The 23793-nt window shown below is 39.7% G+C and overlaps 1 protein-coding gene across 1 annotated transcript; it reads left to right on the top strand.

Moving 5' to 3' along the window:
* unc119a (unc-119 homolog a (C. elegans)) lies at window positions 1–23574 on the top strand. The gene is made up of 5 exons (XM_037776475.1): window positions 1–511; window positions 20776–20889; window positions 21041–21134; window positions 22319–22491; window positions 22611–23574. The coding sequence occupies exons 1-5, from the start codon at window positions 388–390 to the stop codon at window positions 22721–22723; spliced, it is 618 nt and encodes a 205-aa protein (XP_037632403.1). The 5' UTR covers window positions 1–387; the 3' UTR covers window positions 22724–23574.
* The last annotated feature ends 219 nt before the right edge of the window (window positions 23575–23793 follow it).

Below are 23793 nucleotides of genomic sequence, written 5' to 3'. Positions count from 1 at the left end.
GGCGCGCAGACTGTGAGCCACCACGCACCTCCACCACCACCAGCACCAGCAGCAGCAGCGGTCGGTCGGTTTAAAGCTGCAGGATTTGGATTAAATAGCTTGTTGAGAGAACCGATGAGCCTTGAGCGCGGTAGGGGAGGGGAGGGGAGCTAAGGGGCTGATTTTCTATCTTTTCCCGGATCGAGGAGAAGGGGAGGAGAATGAGTTATTCTTGTAGCAGCAGCAGCAGCACAGAGCCTGAGTCTGCTGTGAGGTGTATTAAAAGACAAGCGCGCAACTAAAAAAGGCTGCGACGCAACTAAATCTGCTCTCCTGCAGCGGTGACGCCGAGGGCATCAGAAAGAAAAGCCTTGACAGGTTGCAAGATCCGATCTCTTCCTGCTGGACATGAAAGTGCAGCAAGGCTGCAACTCGTCAGACATGGGGATCCCGGTGAGAACTGAAGAAGAGCTGCGCAGAAATACCGTAATAACACCCGATGATGTGCTGGGGCTGCAGAAGATCACCAAGAGTAAGTAAACCTGCTGCTGTTAATTGGCAACGATGGGAAAAGAGTAGTTAAAAGCCTTATACAGTTAGAGGAGATTAGTGAGACCCATCTGCTGCTGCTTCCTTCTTCATTATGTCTTTCTATATATATAATATAACACATCTCCTGTGTTCATTATACTGTTTATTATAGGCTGTCTCTACAGATACCATGGACAGCGACACAGACTGTCTCTACAGCTTTAAATAAGACTTTTACACAGCCAGGGAGCTGTTATAGGTTCAATGTCTTACCCAAGGACAGATAGGCTACTATTTGATTTATTTATAGGGCATGCAACATGTTGAATTTTACTAATAGTACTAATATGTGATTGTAAAGGTGAGTGTGCATTGAAAGAGAAGGGAACTGTGTGTACTTCCTGCTCAAATTCTGCTTAATATAAATAAATAAATCTGTCTCTTACTACATACTCACCTAAAGACACCTGTGGCTCTCTGTGGTAACAGGTGGTCAGAGATGTGATCCACTGATTATAGTAGTCAGCTGAAACAAACACAAGGAGAAGAATACTATCAGCACTGTTGTTTGATGGAAACTGTTTCCAGATTATGTCATGGAAACAGGAGGACAGGGTATATAGGCTGGTACTAGTAGGCCCTGGTAAGAAAGCCTCTATATTAGCAGAGTGGAGTCAGAGAGGAGAGGAGTTTCACAAACTTTGAGCTTCTATTTCATGAGTACATAATAGGATTGTGTAGTGATGCAATGATTGCTGACCAAGATGTTGCTGTTTTGGGGTGAAATTGGGACAGAAAATGGAAATGTGGAACAAGAATGGGTTTAAGTTTGCGGAGGTGGTTTGGAGTCAAAACTACCTGAAGCTTGCAGAACATAGAGGGCTCAAGGGATGATGTATTTTTGTAGGCCAAACAGGAAGTAAAACATCACTCTGGTTCTTTGACAAAAAAAACTGTGATTTTTTTTTCCATTGTTTTTTGGATTATTGCAGAAATTAAGCTCTGCGTTTATGATACTTACACGTAGTCTCCACAAATGAACACCACTTTTAAGATTTTTTAATTGTAAATACAATCGGCAGAAGTAAAAAGCTAACGTTAGGCTATAAACAAACTACACCACAGTCACATGAGTGTGAGTAACGAGGATGTAATGGCGGACAAGTTAGCGTGATGACGTTTACTAGTCTCATTTAGCCACTTGTTAGCAACCGCCTTTTTGTAGACACGTAAAAGCTTCAAAATCCACGAGTGGAGTATTTACTGACATATTTTACATCGTAGATTAAATTATTAAAATCTCTTCAGCTTGTGTTAACCACAGACCTTATTTCAGGCATCTAACTAAAAACCCATTAAATAAACCCATTGACCTCCAGACGAAGGAACCGGAAGAAATGTGATTAGTGGAGTCTACTACTTCATAAGTCTAATGATGAGCATGAAAGTTAATTCTTGACCTAAATATTAGTTTTCTGGAGCTTTCAGTGAATGTGAGCAAACTCTCTCTTTAGAAACTGTGAGAGGGAGTTAGTGGAGCTTGTCTTAAAGGTGCAGTGTGTAGGATTTGGCAACATCTAGTGGTGAGATTGCAGATTGCAAAAAATCCCGAAACTTCTTCCGTGTGCCAAGTATGTAGGAGAGCTACAGTGGCCGACGTGAAAATGTGAAAACGTGAATGGCCGTATATAGAGTCAGTATTTGGTTTGTCCTTTGTGGGCTACTGTAGAAACATGGGGGCCGGCTCCGAGAAGGGGACCCGCTCCCCATGTAGATATAAACGTCTCATTCTAAGGTAACGAAAACACGATTATTTTCAGGGGATTATACACTAAAGAAAACATACTTATTAATATTATATTCCATTTCTGCCAACAGGTCCCCCTAAATGTTACACACTGTTCCTTTAAGATGTTTTCGGGTGTAATGATTTTCTTTTTTGTAAATGATATTAATGATAATAATGATATTTTTCCTCACTCCTTACCTAAACCACATTACAGCGCCAAAAAATTGTGAATATTTGCATTTTTTAATGTCGCTATTAGTAACAGGATTGAAATCTGCTTTCACTCTCAGATTGATTGATTGATCTTTTAATGAACTGACAACACACAGCAAAAAAATAGTTATTATGGTTTTCCAAATGGTAAATTTGCATTCATAATATATTCAAATATAAACACAAGCTTTCTGCTCTCAGACCATCACACGTTTTCATTTGGTACCCCCTCAGCGGAAAAGCAATACTCGTGCTCCGTCAGCGCAATTATACCTAAATCACTCATTACGGAGCAGTAATCTCCACTCTCCACTGACATCCAAGTAATCTGGATTATGTCAGGAGGGCTGTAACGCAGCAATGACGCGATACACACCTCAGTCAGGTAATTAATAACCCTGGAGCTGAAGCGTACGTGAGTTTGTTTACATTGTAGATATCAGATTAGACATGTAGTTGTTGTGTTCCCTAACCGTTCATTTACTGGCTTTACACAGCTGTGATAGAAATATAGCATAGGCTTATGTCAAGTGTATCATATCATTTCTGTGCAAGTACATTGAGAGTAACAAAACCCAGAGTCCTTGTATGTGCACACACTTACTTGGCCAATAAAGCTGCTTCTGATATGTGGAGTATTCACTCAAAGTTAGATACTTGATGGTCAAAGATGGCTTTGTGTACAATGATATTTCTATTCATTTGAACCAGAGCTGGATGATGTTTGGGTTTATACAAAACAACTGATGTTGAATCTGCTTCCTTGTTTCCTGTTAAATCACGAGAGCAACAAAAATGTCTCTCCAAGGCCCAATCACTTTAAACGACAGACACCACAGAGGAAAGCATAGTGTGCCGCACAATTCAGCCGATCATTTTTTTTGCTGCAAGAGAACGAAAATCGCGGCGTGAAAAGAGGGAAAGAGAAAAAGCCTCACCTTGCAGTGTAAATGACTTTCCCAGTTGTGTTTTTGGGAGGTAAATGCCACCATTTTGGGGCAGCCCAGCTCCAGTCTGTCACGGTGTTTCAGTGCTGATAAGCGAGGCACAGCGCCTCATTGTCACACAGAGGCGGAGGAGAGGAGAAGAAATATAATCCAGGCGGCAGAGAAGCGCTGCTGGGATATGAAAAATGGCACATTATCAGTCTACTGTTTACATGATGGATGAGTTATGATATGCAGGCAGGCAGATGTAAACAGAAAGACTGCTGTTACAGAATAAATGTTTATACTTGACATCTTGTAACCTTCTAATAACAAGAATTACTATAACTGCTGATGGACAGCAGAAGTGTGAAATAGAATTATCCTTCGTTATAATCAACATATATTTATGAAGTCATACATATAATAGTTTTATTGTATTCAATGCATTTCTGAAATTGTTATTTACTTCTCTTTCCTCTCATCCTCCATGTCTAATTGTGTTTCAGTGCTCTAGGCAGTCTGAGCAACAGAGGAAGTATTTCCTGTTGATAAAAAGTGAAAACGTGCCTCTCATGCTCTTTAGTCTTTCAATCTGACTGCAAGACTTTTTAAATGTGAACCATGAATGTAAAAGATGCACTCTTCAGTTGGGTAAATAGCAACCTCAGAGCTCCAGATCCCTGGCCTAACGCCCAGTCAGCGGAGATTCAGACCTGCGTCTGCGTTGGTGGGGCGTGTTGTTAAGGTACCGGTGAGACATTGAAATGCGATCCAGGAAGTCCAGTTTGTGTAACAGATTAATGCGTTTAAAGGTTTATCAAGACTGTACAATAACACTCACAGACAGGATTGTACAACTCTGGAAAGGTATCATGGTGCCAAAGCCGCACATGAACTTCAGATAAACTTTGAGATACATTTTAGCACAGAACAAGGACTTATTATGAACAATATTGTGAACCTATCCTTTAAAGGTTCTCTATAGGATATCCAGATTATTAAAGCTTCAGTAGGCAACAAGTTTTTGGCATTATTGGTCAAAAATGCCATAATAACCTTTCAGCATATTGTAATTCAAGTGTTCAGAGAGAAAACTATTTTTCTGCACCTCCTCATGGCTCTGTTTTCAGGTTTTAGAAAATCTAGCCTGTGACTGGAGACTTTGACCAATCACAGGTCATTTCAGAGAGAGCGAGCGTTCCTATTGGCTGTGCTCCGGCTGGTGGGCGGTGCTTGGTATTTCCTCAGCAGATCTCAACATGGCTGCCGGGCGACAAACTTTCTCATTTTACAGCTAAACAGTACACTACAAGATGTTTCTGAAAACATTTGAGGATAGAAATAGGCATTACAGTAACAGAATATTGATTCATATTTGATCAGCACTGCCTAGTTTGACCGTTTGATCGGAGTTCGCCAGTCATTGACAGCTGCTCAGAGACGACAGGCTCCAATTCGGCTCTGATTGGTTGTTTTCCTCCGGGCTGTGAAATCTTGCAGATGCCGTTAGGAACACCAGAGGACACAGAGGCACATGATTTTTTTTCAGATTACCTGTCTCATGCACTACTGTCAGGATATAGTGACCGTTTTATAAAAATAACTTTTTTAATATTTGCTCCAATTCTACCCACTGCAGCTTTAATATAGAAGACAACTATTTGCTATGTAAAGATATGGGCTACCTCTGGTAAAGAAAAGTTAAGCTAATGCAGATTTGCCTTAAACTTGCATTCTTTCTAATAGCCAGCAGGGGGCGACTCCTCTGGTTGCAAAAAGAAGTGTGATTGTATAGAAGTCTATGAGAAAATGAGCCTACTTCTCACTTGATTTATTACCTCAGTAAACATTGTAAACATGAGTTTATGGTCTCAATCGCTAGTTTCAAGTCTTCTTCAATACAGCATGATGTTCATTTAGTAAATTATGGTCCCATTTGGAGTCAAATAGATGATAATGCTGTTGTCCGGTCTAGGAGTTATCTGTGTTTTTGTCTTACAACTTTAACCCTTTCACAGTGTGTTTTCAGTTCATGAAAGTTAATTGTAACATTTTCGTCCCCTTTCGTCTTGGTTGTTCTTAGCTCCACCCTCTCGTGTCGCTTCTGGTTGTAAAACACCAAGATGGCGACAGACAAAATGCCGAAATCTAGCACCCACCCTCCGGTTCCCCCTCAGGTTAACACTGTTAGCTCTGTCAGCACTGTTGCCGTTGTTTTCACTGTTAGCACCGTTAGCTGTGAGCCGCAGGCTCAGCTGTCGCCATGTTGAGAGCCGTGCGGAGGCAATAGAAATGCCCCCAATCTCTCATTTAGCACCTTTAACGTGCAGATGGTGGGGTAGAGAAGAGGATAAGGTTGAGCTGTCATGGCAAACCTGTTTATACCTGTTCTGACTGGCCACACAAAGGTTGGGTGAGAGGCCTGCTGTCTCAGGATAATGGTGCACACTTTGCTCGTCAAAGGCATTCGTGGTGTTGCACTCACGTTTGAATCCTGCAACTTCCAGCGTAAAGTGGACGGGCTTGTTGGATTGTCAAATTCAAAAATTTACATAATTGTTCAAAAAAAAAATGTGGTGTCTTGCTAGATCCCATTATAATTTCTTAACCATAAAAGTGAGCAAATTTAAAATCAGAAGAAAAATACCCTCAAAAACTGAAAACTAAATTGTAATTATTATGTAAGTGGATGTAGAAGCTCTATAATAATAAATAATAAAATTACATTTTATTTAATGGCGCCTTTCATGTCACTCCAAGTCACCTTTACGTCACATAAAATCAGTAATAAAAACATACATGCACAACAAGCACCACCAATAGAGCATCAATAAAATCAACACAATAGGCAACAGAGGACAGCTCAACATTAGATCCTCTGTTGTACTGCGGGTATTTTTGACTCAAAGAATCTACATCGGTGTGTTAATTTTGTCTCATCCAAATGATTTACTCAGAACAGCCCAGTTCCTTTTACACTAATGGGTGATCAATTATTTGGCCTTAATAAGTCTGGGACACAGAGCAGTGCTTTATCTACGTCGGGCGGGATTTCCACTCTCTGATGTCTGCCAACACAATGGATACAGCTTTAATTAAAATTGATTGGTGCAGCCGGTTCTTAATCTCCCATGCACAGCTGTCACAAGGTTACTCTTTCACAGTGATTTGACATGGAGAGAGACGGCTTGTTGCATCAGTAATCAACACGCAATCTCATGAACTGTCTTTCACTTGTGCTTGCTCTTTCTCTTTGAATCAGACAGTTGTTGCCACTCTCAGGATCATATCAACTCAATATTAGACGTTTTATCACGTTAAAGGTGCATTATGTAAGATTGTACTGTCCTATAGAGCTTGAAAGGGTTGTTATATGTAAGGATAATTCAGTGATTATTGGCTGGCTCTGATTTTTCTGGCTGAAGCTCTGTGTTAAAATCCAACCATCTGTGTGCAATTTGGTTTTCAATTGACAAAAACGGGAAAATATGCAGTCTACATATATCAATATTTATTTAGCTTCTTCAGGATTTGATACTAAATCATCATATTAGCTCAGACCAACATGCAAAGGAGCCCAGACGAGGAGCAGAGGCGTAAAAAAATAAAAAGGGCGCCAGCTGCATGCGGTGGGACATAATTTTCTAGCATGTTGGGTAGCCTATATGGCACTGCATCATGATTTCTCCATTTTAAGGCCACCGTAGAGGGCACTTTATCATGTTTTATCTACCATAGGGGCATCCCCCAAGTCCACCAGTGCCTCTTTGTACCAATAGGAGGTGAATAACACTTAAGACCTCATCACTACTGGAGGAGAGATGTCAGATATTCTACAGAAATCAAATAAAGAAAGTGGCAGCATATACAGTATCTCTCCACAGTCCAATGTTCCCGTGGTTCCCAGATTATAGACGTTATACCTCTTACATGGCTCAAGTGCATTGTCAATGGCTTGCACATGATAACAGTGTGTCAGCCAACAGGCTTTCCATAAGTACATAATTATGATCCAAGCTTAACATTGTTGAAAAAATGTCTTCTGCAATAAGACGCCCGACCTTTCGTGACCCCTCAAAACAAAGCGATGGCTACTTGTGACCATAGACTGTATATAAGAAGTGGATGTAGTCGCCGTGACGTCACCCACCAAGATGGCAAAACGGTAGTCTTTGTGAACTACCGTTTTGCGATCTTGGTTTTTGGCCGTTGCGATCCTGTTTTTTTGCAACCAGAAGTGACACAAGACGATGGAGCTAAGTATAACCGAACACTGTTTTGGGTGACTAAAAAGGTTATAATTAACTTTCATTAACAGAAAACACACTGTGAAAGGGTTAAAGTTGTAAGATGAAAACACAGACAACTCCCAGACCAGACAACGCTGTGGTAGCGACCTGTCAATCACAAGGTAGCCACGCCCTAAAGCATCCCCTGCTTTATGGTCTATTTGACTCTAAATGGGACCATAATTTACTAAATGAACATCATGCTGTAATGAAGAAGACTTGAAACTAGCGATTGAGACCATAAACTCATGTTTACAATGTTTACCGAGGTAATAAATCAAGTGAGAAGTAGGGTCATTTTCTCATAGACTTCTATACAATCAGACTTCTTTTTGCAACCAGAGGAGTCGCCCCCTGCTGGCTATTAGAAAGAATGCAAGTTTAAGGCATTTCCACATTGGCTTCACTTTTCAGACCTGGAGGTAGCCCACTGCTTGTGACCCATCATCACTGGTTCCATACGTCTATGTGAGTCATGACCAGATCAACTAAAGAGAATTTTTATAGACCCCAGAAGAGATAAGCTTATCCAGTCAGTGATAACAAAACAGCAATGACACGCCTAAACTTGCACCAAACACCCCTATATATCATATTCTGTTGGTAGTTTAGCTGAGAAAGTGAATGCACCTTCTCTGCAAAGGATGACATTTCTGAAAGATATAAATCAGATTAAACAGGGATGACCAAGCCAACCTTGTTCTCTAGTTTTGCTGTAGACCTCACTTATTATTCATTTTTTATAACTTTATCTATACATGTATTAATGGGAACTATATACCTAGTATACTTACACAAGGAATCTTTGTTCTCATAAATTAAATTTACCGACTTCATTAAAGTAAATTTAAATGGATTTACTTTCTTTTGGGCTCTTGGCTATGCACAAAAGGAGCAATAAGAGTGACAGGCAATGATAGCTTGAAGCTTGATTTGTTTGCATTGTAATTTCTGCATGTGATTCCCATAGAAAAAAGGCATTTAATTCACAAATATCACTATAATCTACAGTATTTTACTGAATTTGCATCGATTGAATCGATCTGTCTTTATTTCCTTCATAATAAATCTAAATTAGTTAAACGCATCAAGACATTCCCTGTGGTGTGATGCTCTAATTTCAATAAAATCCTTTTATTCACTTCTTTCTCAGAACTTCTTGGGTACAAAGTTTCACTGTCCGCAAGGCTTTTTCTCTTTTTAAATCATAGAGGGAGGAAAACAGACAAATCATTAGAGTCCCTCGGGGTTCCTCTCACAGCCTGACCCTAAATGTGACACAGTGGTCAGTGTGTCTGTATGTGTGTGTGTGTGCGCCTGGGGAGACAGAGGTTAGATCATACTCTGTAATGAAGTGGTGTCATGTGGTTCACATGAAGAAAAGACACTTCTTAAGGGGCTTTCAGACATGTTACAGGAGTCACAGGGTTTGTTTAAAGTTTATATCATTTATATTCTCTGGCTGCAATTCACTGCCAAAAGTTAAACTATCCCCAACATTTAGTTTGACCGCACAATCCAACGACCGCAGCTCACTTCGCCGCTGCTCTGGTGTGTTTCCGCCGTTTATGAGCTACTAATTACATTCATACATCATCAAGTTGTAACCATAGTCTGATGATAACAAAATCTCTTGATCCTTGATTGCTTTTATATGTATTTGTGCCCAAATCTTCCTCAGCTGCATGTGGAAAACTTTTTCTAGTGCTTTTACAAACATTATTTTTCCAATTTAACATATTGTCATCCCTTGAGGGAAATGGATTAACATTTGGGGAAATACCATAGATTGTATACAAGAAGTTAACGTAGTCTTTGTGAAGTCATGCATTGGTTTGTGGACTGACATTTTGAAGTTTCGAGTTCGGCCTTTTAGTCATCCCAATCTTGTTTTTTTGCAACCAGAAGTGACATGAGAGGGTGGAGCTAAGTACAACTGAACGCTGACTAAAACATTTTAGGTGACCAAAATGTTACAATTAATTTTCATGAACTGAAAACACACTGTGAAAGGGTTAGAGAATCCAGACAACTCCCAGATCGGACAACGCCATGGTAGCGACCTGTCAATCACAAGGTAGCCACGCCGTAAAGCATCCCCTGCTTTATGGTCTATTTGACTCTAAATGGGACCATAATTTACTAAATGAACATCATGCTGTATTGAAGAAGACTTGAAACTAGTGATTGAGACCATAAACTCATGTTTACAATGTTTACCGAGGTAATAAATCAAGTGAGAAGTAGGGTCATTTTCTCATAGACTTCTATACAATCAGACTTCTTTTTGCAACCAGAGCAGTCGCCCCCTGCTGGCTATTAGAAAAAATGCAAGTTTAAGGCAAATCTGCATTAGCTTAACTTTTCTTTACTGGAGGTTGACCACTGGGAAATATGCTCATTTGCTTTACAGTAACGTTAGATGAGAAGATTTATACCACTCTTTGGAGGGGTTGCATCAATCTTCTCATCTAACACCTTATGTCTTCTTTAATAATTAGCGAGCAGTAGAAGTGCTGATAGGCTGATTTTGTTACCTTCAGACGGAGCCAGGCTAGCTGTTTCCCCCTGTTTCCAGTCTTTATGCTATGCTAAGCTAAACGTTTCTTGGCTGTAGCTTCATGTTTACTGTACAGACGTGAGAGTGACACGCAGACTCACGGTATTGCGGACACTTGACCTTTTTTCGCAAATTCTATGAACGATCAGAAAAGGGCAGAGGGAGGGACTTCCGCCAGGATTACAGGGAGCGGGGAGAGGAAGTGGTTTTAAAACATGATTACCCACCGGTAAAAAAATTTTCTTAAGGTCTCATTATGGGTTAATTTTTGCAAATATTTTGGCTTTTTGAAGGGACACACACAGTTACAGAGGCGCTTTGTCCGACTTGAATGTGAGCGCCGTCTGGATTACCGTGAGCCCTAATCCGGACACAGTGTTCACTGACTGTATTTCTCCCAAACGATTGGTCCAAAATGTGTCAGTCAATCTTTGGTATGCATGTAAGACCTGCCCTCAGAGACAGATCAATGAATTAGGCTTATCTTTCCTTGCATTGATATTTTATAGGACTTTTTCTGTGTCCGAAACCCTGAGTCTCCGTTATAGATCTACTCATTTAACTCTTAGCAAGAAAGTGAGCAAGCATATCCCAAAATGTCAAACCATGTATTTTTTTGTCATCTTCGTGGTTCAGTGAGTTTAGATCACAATATTTGTCCTCTTAAAACCCTCTCAAGGAAGTATTTTTTTCCACTCGGTGATGCAGGCCGGTGAAAGATAAGAGGAATGAATCTCATCTGCATTCAGCTGCTCAGAACGCAACCTCTCTACGAACCTCAACGTTTGCCAGTTTGCCTACAGGTGCTATTAACCGAGAGACATGAAACAGCCTGCCATGCACAGGTGCACTGTACATCATGGTGTGAACATCAAGGTGTAATAACTCTAATGTCACTAGCTGCCTTCGGCTATGGGTTATTTTAACGAGAAGACGAGTAAACATGTCTGCATTGTTCTTGCTCATGTTCTTGGATTAATTCAACACGCAGTCTCCGCATTGATGGCAGACCACAGGGTCAAATGGAAAGAATAAGGCATGTGAAGTCAATCCCTGTGGCTGAGAGTCTGTAACTCCGGGCTAATCTCGGGGATTAAGGAGCTATAAATGGCAGCTCGCTTGCTCTTTATGAATGCCACTTTGGTGTCAGACAGGCTCTGTATCTGAACACAGGAGCACAGCATGACTCAAGACGTGGTGCTAATTTTACTCTCTTTAGAGGGGCTGCTGCCAGAGGGATCATTTCAGGACTGTATTGACTTTGTATTCCAGTAGAGGGAAAATTACTGTGTTTAACAAGAATCTGCTGTCGGTCTTTGGGTCTATGACTAATGCATGTCAGCATAGATGACTGTTAGAAACCACACTGCAAGGCAAAAAACATGAAATGAAATGCATGGAAATCACAATAAAATGAATGTAGAGAGACCTGCATGTGCTGAGAGGTAATGACGCGTTTCCTCACAGGGACAATAAAGCCTATTGTAATCTATAATGTCATATTATAATTGAAGTCACTGTTGACACACACACCCTCTTAATATTCTGCATCAGATCTGCACATCCCGAATCCCCCCGTGCTTCAAGCTTGTGAAATCAGGCAAAAAGGAGGCCCTCAAGTCTATAGGAGGAGGCCTCAGGTATATACCTATATAATCGGACATGCCACATTTCATTTGCGTACCACTGATGCCTAACCTGAGATCCTCTCCTTTGATTCGCTGCTGCACCTTGTTGTTGCGGAGCAGCCAGGTGGATGAGGGGAAGGAAAAAGACAGGCTAATCGAGCTGGCACACTATCAGAAGGAGCGTTGCTAGGTGACGGTGTTGAAGGAAGTGAAGTGGAGCACTTCATGTGTGCGTGTGTGTGTGTGTGTGTGTGTGTGTGTGTGTGTGTGTGTGTATGTGTCAGTAAAAGACAGAAGGAAAAAAGAAAGAAAGATCTGAAGTATGTGCATGTTTATCATGGTTTACAAGACAACGGGATTCATGCATGTAGGGAAATAGTAACTAACAGATTTTTTTTGCAAGTTTTATAGTAATTTTAATAGTTTGGTTGAACACTATGTCTTTGCATTGATGAAGAGTTATGGCAAAGATCATTTTTCCAACACCGCTACTATTTGTGTTGGAGCCAGAGCAAATTCTTAAAGCATCGCCTCGGGTTCCCTCGACAAAAAGCCAATGGGATTTTTCCATTGAGTTTTGGATTATTGTGAAAATAAACTCTGTGGCAAACAAACGTTTATGATATTTACGTGTTTGTTCAGCAAGATATCTTCACAAATGAACACCACTTTTATGATTTTTAAAGCGTAAATGCAATCGCCAGAAGTAAAAAGCAAACGTTAGACTATAAACGAACTACACCACGGTCACATGACTTCACCTCACCACCACTACGCTAAATGCGGACTAGTGTTCGGCTTGATGACGTTTTGTAGTCTCATTTAGCCACTTGTTAGCAACCGCCTTTTTTAAGACATATAAAAGCTTCACAATTCACGAGTGGGATATTTATTGATGTATTTTATATCGTAGAACAAAACGTTAAAAAATCCCATTGACTTCGAGACGAGGGAACCGGAACTCATTTCCAGGTTTTAGGACTCATTCTTGCACCACTCTTTACACTTTCTTGCCGAGACTTAGATGATAAGATAGATGCCACTCTCATGTCTGTATGATACATTTGCAGCAGCTGGTTAGCTTAGCTTAATAACTGATAGCTCTGTCCAAAGGAAACAAAATGTGCCTAGCAGCACTAATTAGCATGGTTGCGTCCGAAATTCCATACAAACATGCTATTTATTACCCTAAAACAGTATGTGAGATATTTTAGTATGTCCGAAACCTTAGAATGAAACCAATAGTACACGAATTGCATACTATTTCCGGTGAAATATTACAGTATGCAACGCTGGACACTACGGCGACATAAATATCCCACAATGCATTGCAGTAGTGAGGACAACGTTCATAACAGACGTTGACGGACAGCTCTGTAACATCAATAACGCTTCAATTTAACTGTAAGTATAAGATTTCACTTTGCTAGGTGTAATATATATTTTAAATGAATTCAGACGTTGATTCTTACAAATCGTCGTTTTGGTCACATGAGGTTGGCACAGGTTACCATGGTTACATGTCTCCAACCTGCAAGGAGGCTCTCAGGAAGTGACGACGTAAATTACTGCTCAGTGCGTCCGAAAAGATACACACTACTGTTTATTCACACAAAAGTAGGTTGAACGATAGTAGAACTATTGAGTATGTAGTGCATAGTATGCGATTTCGGATGAAGGCCATGTTTTATGACATGGCTTTGAGGAATACTTGATTCTGATTGGTCAGCCACGGTGTTCTACGGTCTGTTATTTTGTTGTGAAATAAACCCCTTTAGGGTGATGCAAGAAGTTCATTTCACAGCAATGACTGTCTCGCTGTACATTATCCCTTACTTATCTCGGGTGTTTAATCCATACATCAACCAAAGTGTAAAAATGACAATTTATGGTTTTACAGGGGGTTATGTGGCAGACTATTTCATGGTCAGGATAAGCTTAGCTAACTGGCTGTAGCCCTGCATTGAAGAGACAGACAGAGTGGTGTCTAACTCTTAACGAAAAGGTGAGTTATTCCCAAAATGTCTCCTTTAACAATTCTTCATATTTATGTTTTGAAGCGAGCTCTGGGGTGCTTCACCCACCTATTCCTAGCATGCAATTATGTGTTTTAGTGTAAAAGGGAGGTATTTATGCCCACAGGGTAACAGGCATGGAGTTATTCCTTACAGTACACTTTAGAGTTGGTTATTCAGGATGAACTGCAGACCTCACTATGGAGAATATTCACATTAGCTCCCGGTGAAAAGTTCCCACACTGAGGTCTGTCATCTGACATTTGTTCTGGAAAGACATGCACGTTATTCAACAGCGTGGTTAGATAAATCACACATGTTTTGTTATTGGGGTGTATCCTTTATATACATTTCTCAGTATTATTTTGATTACCCAGTACTGAAAACCGCTGTGCAGTATGAATTACTGAATAATTTAATTACTCTCACAGACCATGTGTAAATCACTGATTGCTAGATTTGTCCCAGATGTGTGTTAGTAGAAAACCACTTTGAAATCAATCTACACCTTGACTAATGAGAATGTTTTGCCCAAAATAAGAGATCAAGATCCTAAATATTCCCAAATGCAAGCCCAGACATCTGTTATTGCTGTGAAACAAGGCCTTGGTTCATCATAAAAAAAGAAGCTACATTCATCAGATACACCAGTCAAGATGTTTTCCTCAAATATGCATAATCCTCCGACTAAACAGTGAACATTATTACTACTCCTACAAACCTCTGAAAGACAGTACAGTCAGTCAAGCTGCTCTGTGTGCAGACTGAGGCTATGCAATCAAAGCCGTGTAGTCTGGAGTTGGTAACATGCTCTGGGTTTAATACGACTGTGGGAGTGACATGGTTATGTGTGAATTCTTGCACTGGACTGGGTGAAAGTGATTCCACCGGCTGAGCTATCAGATGAAACGCTCCATCTGTCTTTTTCTGGCGAGCAGCCATCTCTGATTCACAAAATGCATCTATCGGTCATTTGCCCACAAAGAGAGCTGCTCAGTGACGGCGACACAAGACACATTCAGAGTACTCTGCCAACAGATTCTGAAATAAGCGGCATATTTGTCAGAAATGATCAATTTAGTGGATGACAAATATTTTACCCTTTAGAAACACTCTTTTCCTAACTTACTCCAGTCTTTATACTGGAACGTTGCCTTGAGGGAGAAGAAAGATTTACCAGTTACCTCTATAGATGTATTGATATAATGTGACTATAGTTTGGGGATGAACATCGGTGCCTTCAGGAGGTATTTAAACAAGTAATGAATAATTATAAAAAAAATAATTAGAAATGTGATTATGATGCATTTTTGTGTCCATTCATCAAAAACAGACAAATAAATAATAATAATAATAATAATAATAATAATAATAATAATAATAATAATAATAAGTATAATAATTATAATAATAATAATTATAATAATGATAATAATAATATAACAGATAGATGATTGTTTTACATAAAATTAGCCTTTAAGATCAGAAACGGAATTCTTTTTGTATCTTTAATTAATTACAATTGATCCTATAGATGTTATTGATAATTTATTGTCCATTCAGCAAAAACAGACAAATACTTAATAATATAAGTAATAATATACATAATAATAATAATAATCATCATCATCATAATTTTATTATTATTATTATTATTATTATTATTATTATTTTTAATTCATTACGATTGAGAAAATCATACAGATGTTATTGATACTTTATTAATCCTATTATTTAACCTTTTATTAGTCACATTACATTATAGACATTGATATATTGAAAGACTACACGTCAAGTTGGAGTTGGTGGCGTTTGTTTTCCATACAGCATGATAACAAGGCTCAGTTCATAGTGCCAGCAGTGTTACACGCAGACAAACATCAATATAACACATTCAATTAATCCTCCCATTACACTGGCTGGTTTGGATTAACCTCAGCACACTGAAACAAACAAATCTTCCTCTCTGACTCGTCAGTCACTTACACATTACATCACTCATCTTATATTAAATAGGAACAGAAAAATGATTGCTGCTTATCATGTTATAGATGCATATATTTTTAATATGAGTAGCTCAATTGAATTTTAATTGCACAGTATTATATATCAGCATTTGGTCCAGTTTATGATGTTTAAAGCTCGTCTTCTAGTCATGCTGCTTTGAATTCATCTAATACTAACTCTTTACAGTGATTAGTTTCAGGCCACATAGTGTGCAAGCGCTCTATAAACAGTGTGTGAGAGTGTTTCCTTGCTGTTCCTTCAGAAGAAACACAATCCCAGACTAACAGTAGGCTTATAGTAATATTCTCAGAGCAGATAAGCACCTCACATCAGATGAACTGACACTAGAGGGCACTGCATCAAACAGCAGCTCTCCTTCACCGTCTAACTAACTGCAGTTTAGAAGACAATGTGAAGAGACTTTGAGCAGCTTCACATGGAAATGTCTTGAGCAGTCTTGTTATGTTCACCATGGAAACACTCCACTCACATCTACAGTATGTAAACATGAAATCATCACCAAAGACGAGCCCAGTGCATTCTGCAATGCATGTGCAGAGAGATGCAACAGCTGCAAGTGTACATAAGCTTTACACAGCTAACTACCAGTCTACAGTTATTACTGATTAGTTCTTGACATGACACCACGAGGTTGTTAATTGTTAAGAACTGGGGATATATAATTATTCTAGATTTAATTTTTGGGGGTCTGCATGTCAACGTATGTCACATCAGTGACCATCAAAAGACAAGAACATTATGATTACACAAGTCAAAAAGATGACATAACATTCTTCGGTTAGGTATAAAAGGTTACACATTAAAGAATGTTTTGTAGATTTTGTTTTTTTCCAAAGGTCAGTCTTTTAGTTCTACACTTCACGTACTTGTAAAAGCTTTTTTTTGAATGCTCTAATGTTGAATTCATAAAAACGTCCCTGATTTGTACACAGACATGATTTCTACCTGTAACCACTATGAATCACATGAATAACTCTGATGATGTTGTGATATGATGAAAGACTGATGATAGATTAGATAGATTAGGGCTGCTAATAGGCTAAAAGCTGAAATCTGTATATTTATAATTAACATGTCACAAGATCCATCTGTATGGTGAAGCACTGAAATACTACAAACACTGCACACTCTTGCATGTTCTGTTGTTTAAAAAAATGTTTATAAGGTATGTCATATGCTCTTTACATTTGCAGTTACTTTATCTAATTAGTCAAGGGCATTTTGTCTACATTGGAGCAACAATAACTGTGAGATATCATAAAGAAAGACATTAGATGTTCTGTCATCTTTAATGTAGTTTCAACATCAGACTTTTTGCAGATTTCAGCTTTAATTAATTAGGAAAGCTGCTGTCGTCGTAGTGTCACATGAAATCTGTGAGTTTTACATCAATGTCCAAATCATGCAGTCCACTGTATTAAACAATAATCTCTAAATAGTCCTGTTTCACAAGAGGGACATTTTTAGTCAAGGTGTCAGGTATGGTGTACTGTACTTGTCTATAAATATCTCCACACAGGTGGCTTAAGCCTGTGTGGACCATCTGCTCCCTAACCCTCAAGTTTATGTATGCGCAGACACACGTGCACGAATACACAAAATCTTTCATGTGTGTGTTTATCTTATTTGACCTCCATCTTTGCACCTTACAGTCTTTTGAAATGTGTTGCATTAAGTCATCGGTATGAAAGACCCTTTAACCCTTATGCAACATAGACCGCTAATAAAAAGCTGCCCTGACTATAACCTTAATGAGATAGTAAGTGTGTGTGTGTGTGTGTGTGTGTGTGTGAGACGCTCCCCTCCCAACCAGCCGGTCCATGTGATCGTAAAACACAATAAGCCTCTTAGGTCTAATCCTGCCGCGTTGGATGAGGAGTGTCTCGCACATGCACACAAATACACACACACACAGAGTGCCGGCATGACTAAATCCGTCACCCTGCTCAGGGTACCTGGGTTTCTGCCGTCCAGTGGGCTTGCGTTCACTTGATGATCCTCCTGAAAACCTGTTAGTGAGAAGTAATAATGAATGTGAATGTAAAAAGAGCATAGAGGAGAACGGGGTTAGTGGTCACACTTTCATTTGAATCCCTCAAAAAAATGTCTTGTGCACTTGTGACAACCATTCCCATCATGGGGTTGATTGTCTCTGTGTTATTTTAATGGAGAAAAATAAAACAATGGAGACAATCTTAAGAATTTTAAGAGTTTAGTTTCATTGAAATGCAACAACCTGACACATCTCATTCATCGAGAGAACACATATACAGGAAAAATCATTCCTAAAAGTGCATTTTTTTTTTTTATCCTTATATAATAATACTCATCCTTATGTCAGTCACTCACTATCAGTTACAAGTGACAACCAACCCTGAAGAGAAAGTGACAAGCATCCCCAACTGGGATCTTTTTCTAGCAACTAAGCTAAGATAAACCCCATCTAGCTCTCCCATCATACCTTTTAATGGTGATAATTGTTTTAATATAAACCCACTGTGTAAAAGCCCAGAAGAGAAACATAGAAGAGCTGGATATTTACATTTTGACATGAAAAACACTAAAAGTCCCCTCACCTCTGTGACAAGTGTCTTACTCCTGAAATGACCCTGTAGGTGACCTCTGACCCCAATTCTGAAAATTTCAGTACCAACATTTTTAACAGCGCCCTCTAGCTCTAGGGAGCGAGATCTAATGATTGTGACAACCAACCCCGTTCTCCCCATGATGTGAAACAACCTGTTCAGTTAGCAATATTATAATAAGGAGGTGTGTGTGTGTGTGTGTGTGTGTGTGTGTGTGTGTGTGTGCGTGTGTGTGCGTGTGTGTGCGTGTGTGTGTTGTGTGTGTGTCTGTGTGTGTGTGTGTGGGGGGGGGGGGTGTTTGTGTGTTGTGTGTGTGTGTGTGTGTGTGTGTTATGTCTTTTGTTGTTCATTTCTTTTCTATGGTGTCTATATAATACTATTGGATTTGTATATCACGATGAAAGTTTTAACACTTATTTCAATCTCCGACAAATACTTTTGATTAAATTTAATCACACTTACATAAAACTTAACAGAAACCTCAGAACATAAGATACATTAGAGACATAAACAGTGGTAAACACACAAAAATGACCATAGTCAAACACTAAAAACGTAATGCATAAAAAGGAGAAAGTAAACACAATTGAAACCATCATTCCCACAGGGATCACCTCCATAAAAAAGATATGTGCAGCACATTGTACTACTACGTATATGAGCTATGGTTACATTAAAGCTTCACTCTGCGCACCCTGTCCTGGTTTTAATACGTGTAAAAAATAAATTACTTTTTTACACAAGAAATTTTAAAATATATAGTAAGAAGGTGAGAGAACAGTCCAGCTTCAGTGTGGGCAGACAGAAAGCAGGCTAACTAGTGTTCTTGTTCTTTTAACACTATACCCCATTGTCTCCCAGTCTTCTACGCACAGATAGAGAGACTTTACACTGAATCACACTGGGATACATACTGTACAGGGCATGACCACAGTGTGATGGTGTATTTCTGTATGTCCTGAAAGAGGAATCCCTCTTTTTTTCTTCTTGAAATTGAGAATATAAGGCTTTCAATCTGAGGACAGAGGGTGTTGTATGTTGAACAGACTGTAAAGCAAATTTGTGATTTGTAATTTGGGGCTACATAAAAAAAAACTTACGTGACTTTGCTTGACTATTTTGAAATGTATGTGCTAATTGATGTGGTGTGAATTATTATTACTATTACAGCCGCAGAACCAGATATGTCATATGAACGTGCAGAGCGGTGCAGTCCTGTGGGTCTGATGCACGTTCATTATGCCGAGGAAAATAGCTCTGGATTCAGCTATTAGTTCATTTTACAACTTTTAGGACATAATGATGTAAATGAGGGATATTTAAGTGTTCGTACTGGGAAGTTGATTTACCTAAAAAAAAATGATCCTCTGATTTACAGACGTCTCTTTATACATTCATGGCTATGGACTCATTGGCGTTTTCAGTCCAAAATGGCGGCAGAGTTTCGCCTCTGTGCTTCAATACTCTTTGGTTTGGCTCAGCTACGAGCCAGAATGCTAACGCTACGCCAGCAAGATTCAATGTCAATAACATTGCGTACGGTTGACAAACAGTAAATACAATCTGTCATTGACCCCCAAATCAATATTAAGACTTTGACGAACAATGGTATAGCATGTGTACCGTAGCCTGAAATAGCAAGTTGAATAGTAAATGTGATGTGATATAAAGTATCAGAGGTAAAGTGTAAACTTACTTCTTAGAACTACTTGTTCGTACGTACGGTACGTGTCCATTATCAGGAATTAATGTATACCCTGCAGCCAATCAGAATTGAGTATTCACAAAGTGTAATTCACACAAGCACACCATGAAGATTTACACTGATTCTGTGTTCATTGTAGCCTAGGTATAGATCCACAACACAAAACCTGTCTGACAGGGTGTGTGCTTATTGTTGGTGTAGCACCTTGGCACAGAGAAAGATCTGTTGTGTAAAAATGAACTTATTGTGAGGTTACAGTGGGTCTGGAGAATGTTTTGAGCATGGAGCAGGCTTATGAATGAAATCTGTTCAGACTCGCCCGTAACAACATTACATTACACGATACGTTACTGGATCTTGGCAGAGAACTACAGAGGTGACAATTTCTCATTAATTGACAGCTTGCTGCCTGACATGAAAGGTTTGCTTGATTCACAGTGACATCATGAAGAGAGAAGAAATAGACTCTTTGTAGTATTGGGATGAGAAGACATGTCTAAAGGGTGTTTTTCTCTCTTTTTCAGATTATCTTTGTTCTCCAGAAGAAAATGTCCACATGATCGACTTCACCAGGTTTAAGATCCGTGACATGGAAACAGGGACGGTCCTGTTTGAGATCACTAAACCTCCAACACCAGGTCAGCTCCAAACCTCAGGAACCAGATAACAGATTATATTCAATATATTATGAATACTATTGTATGTCCCCATGATCCTGCAGAGGATAATGTAATGTCATAATTGATATTTTTCATGTCACTTCTTTTCTTTTAAATGTCTCCTCTTTAGCGGGAGGCAGAAAGCTCTGTGACCCCAACGCCGGCCGTTTTGTCCGATACCAGTTCACCCCAGCCTTCCTGCAGTTGCGGCAGGTTGGAGCCACGTAAGTCAACGTTCAGTGTGTATGTATGCGTCCGAAAAAAGCTTAATGATGCAATAATGTCCGGTCAACCCCGCTGCACTGACAGAAGACACATACCGGATGTGGGAGGTGTGTGGGAGGTGTGTGGGCGTCCGTGTGGGACGGCGGGCTGACGATGATGAGTGTGAACATACAGAGCAGACGAGCCCGCCTGCTGAGTCAGGCACCAAATAGCTGTCAGGGCTCCCGAGTGGCGATCATCATCAGACTCCTACTCTGTGGCTGATTTCAATCCAACTCAACAACTGACTCATAGATAATCTAGGCTTAATGAGAAAGCTCAATATATAGATAAAATGTGCTTTGTGCACCATATAATGGTAGCAGTGTTGTGTCAGAAAAGCTTTGTGTTGACTGTTGTTCTGGAGGACCAATTTAAAAGATAATTATATTAAATGAAGTCAGGCTATTAGACAGGTTGTTAGTCAAACTTTTATTTGTATTTTCATGATCCCACAGTATTTTGTCTCCCCTTTTGAATCCAATATTTCCATGGACTGTGGCGGCCCCTGCCACGGTCCAAGCAGCAGACGTTTTACATTTGACCAACGAAGAAGAAAGGTAGAGCAGAGCAGCAGCTGAAACATTTGATTCAAACGTTGCACGGACATGAGCAGACGCGGAATCGTGACGAGGAAACGTTTGGATCTTTTATACTCCGTGCGGATTTCTCCTCACGGCAAACAGATATTCTCAAGGCTCCTCAAAGTTCAACATTTCGGCCGCCCATCCGCGTCTAATTAGAAAAAATTGGATGTGCGAAAATCTGGGTCGTGTTTGATGGTGTGATGTCACTTTGCCCGTGCGGACACTCGCAACCCTGGTATCCCGTGTTCACAACATTCAGTTCCATTTTCACCGAACAAATGTAGTCGTTCTAAGCCCAACCATGTAGTTTTTTCCTAAACCTAACTAAGTGGTTTTGTTGCCAAAACCTAAATTGACGCCAAGGGGCGTGACAAAGTGGCCGACGAGTTGGGATGAGAATCTATGTTGGTAATGGCCAAAACGACAGAAATAAGGACCGAGTTAAAATAAACTGCAATTAACCTTTAAAGTTTACTTGACTTGTGAACAGTCCTCAAAGTTTATATTTTCATTTGCTTCCAGGTTAATAAATTAAATTCCTCCCTGTGTTTTTACAGAGTGGAGTTCACAGTGGGAGACACACCCATCAACAACTTCCGCATGATTGAGAGACATTACTTCCGCGATCAGCTGCTCAAGAGCTTTGATTTCGAGTTCGGCTTCTGCATGCCCAGCAGCAAGAACACGTGCGAGCACATCTACGAGTTCCCCGCGCTGTCCGAGGACATCAGTGAGTGTCACACACACAATACTCTGACGCACACGTGACCACAAGAGACAAACACACAGAGCCGTCTTATCAGATCTGACAGGATATAATGAGTGTTGTGTGTCTCTTTTCTCTCACAGTGCGTGAGATGATCCTGCACCCTTACGAGACGCAGTCCGACAGCTTCTACTTTGTGGACAACAAGCTGGTGATGCACAACAAGGCAGACTATTCCTACAGCGGGGGGCCATAGGAAGACCACCCTCCACCTTTCACTCCTCCCTGCTCTAGACATTTCCCACGACCACTTCAGGACCAGAAACAGATGAACTAATGGACAATTCACTGGCATTAAACGCTCTTGTCTCACTCCTGTTAACTCCATAAATTTCCATTCAGGTATTCAGCTGCCAGACCAATAGATTTCTCCCTTTGCCTCTTTGCAGGAACATCGAATTCTGCCAGTTTTATCATCAGTGTGTGTGAGCGAGTGTGTGGGCAGCAAAGTGTCTGTACATACTGTTGATTTCAGTCTGTATATGTGGGTTCCACTTGATCATCAGCAAGACGTTGATTCATTTACATTTTGTGTGTTTTGATAGCTATTAATATGAAGGGAAAAGGGCGACAGTGAGTCAGAAACACACCACGAGACAGAGAGAGGAATGAAGTTACCCTGTAACAGTTTAATAATAATAATTAGTCCATTCAGATGTACATTTATTTATATAGTTTGTATAGGAAGCTCATTACATTTTTACTCCTGAAGTTTCTTAAATTTCTAGTAGCACACATCTGAATGATTCATTCTGTCGTCGTTCATTTGAACGACAAACAGAAACGTGTACTTTGTCTATGTGAATGTGTCATTTGTTGTATGTGTTCATGTAGTACTACTACTTCAGGAGTATTTTTTAAATAAATAGCTACTTTGGAGTGTCAGAAAACCATACCGATTTTGATATCCAGTACGTTCTCTGTAGTACTGAACACTGTGTATACTTTAATTATGATAAATGTTTTAAGTATCAAATTAAAAAGTATGTAAAGTTTTGACAGCGGGAATTCCATCACTGCAATAAATATGGGATTTTGTTTTCGAAATCTTGATATCCATTGTTAAAGATGAAACTGAACAAAGAAAGTAAACGGTGCAGTAAAAAATGTAGATCATCAAAACAGTGATGCTTCAGAATCAGAATCAGTAGAAACTAAAGATACTAAATAAAGGGAATGAAAACTAAGTTAATATAACCCAGAGGTAAGGTATACTGTTATTGTGTTCCTGGTTCATAATTAAATTTATTTCCCTGGCTTTTATTG

The sequence above is a fragment of the Sebastes umbrosus genome, chromosome 7 (genome assembly GCF_015220745.1).
Source record: "Sebastes umbrosus isolate fSebUmb1 chromosome 7, fSebUmb1.pri, whole genome shotgun sequence".
Taxonomy (NCBI): Eukaryota; Metazoa; Chordata; class Actinopteri; order Perciformes; family Sebastidae; genus Sebastes; species Sebastes umbrosus.
Note: the sequence above shows the minus strand (reverse complement) of the source record. Positions and strands in the feature narration are given on the sequence as shown.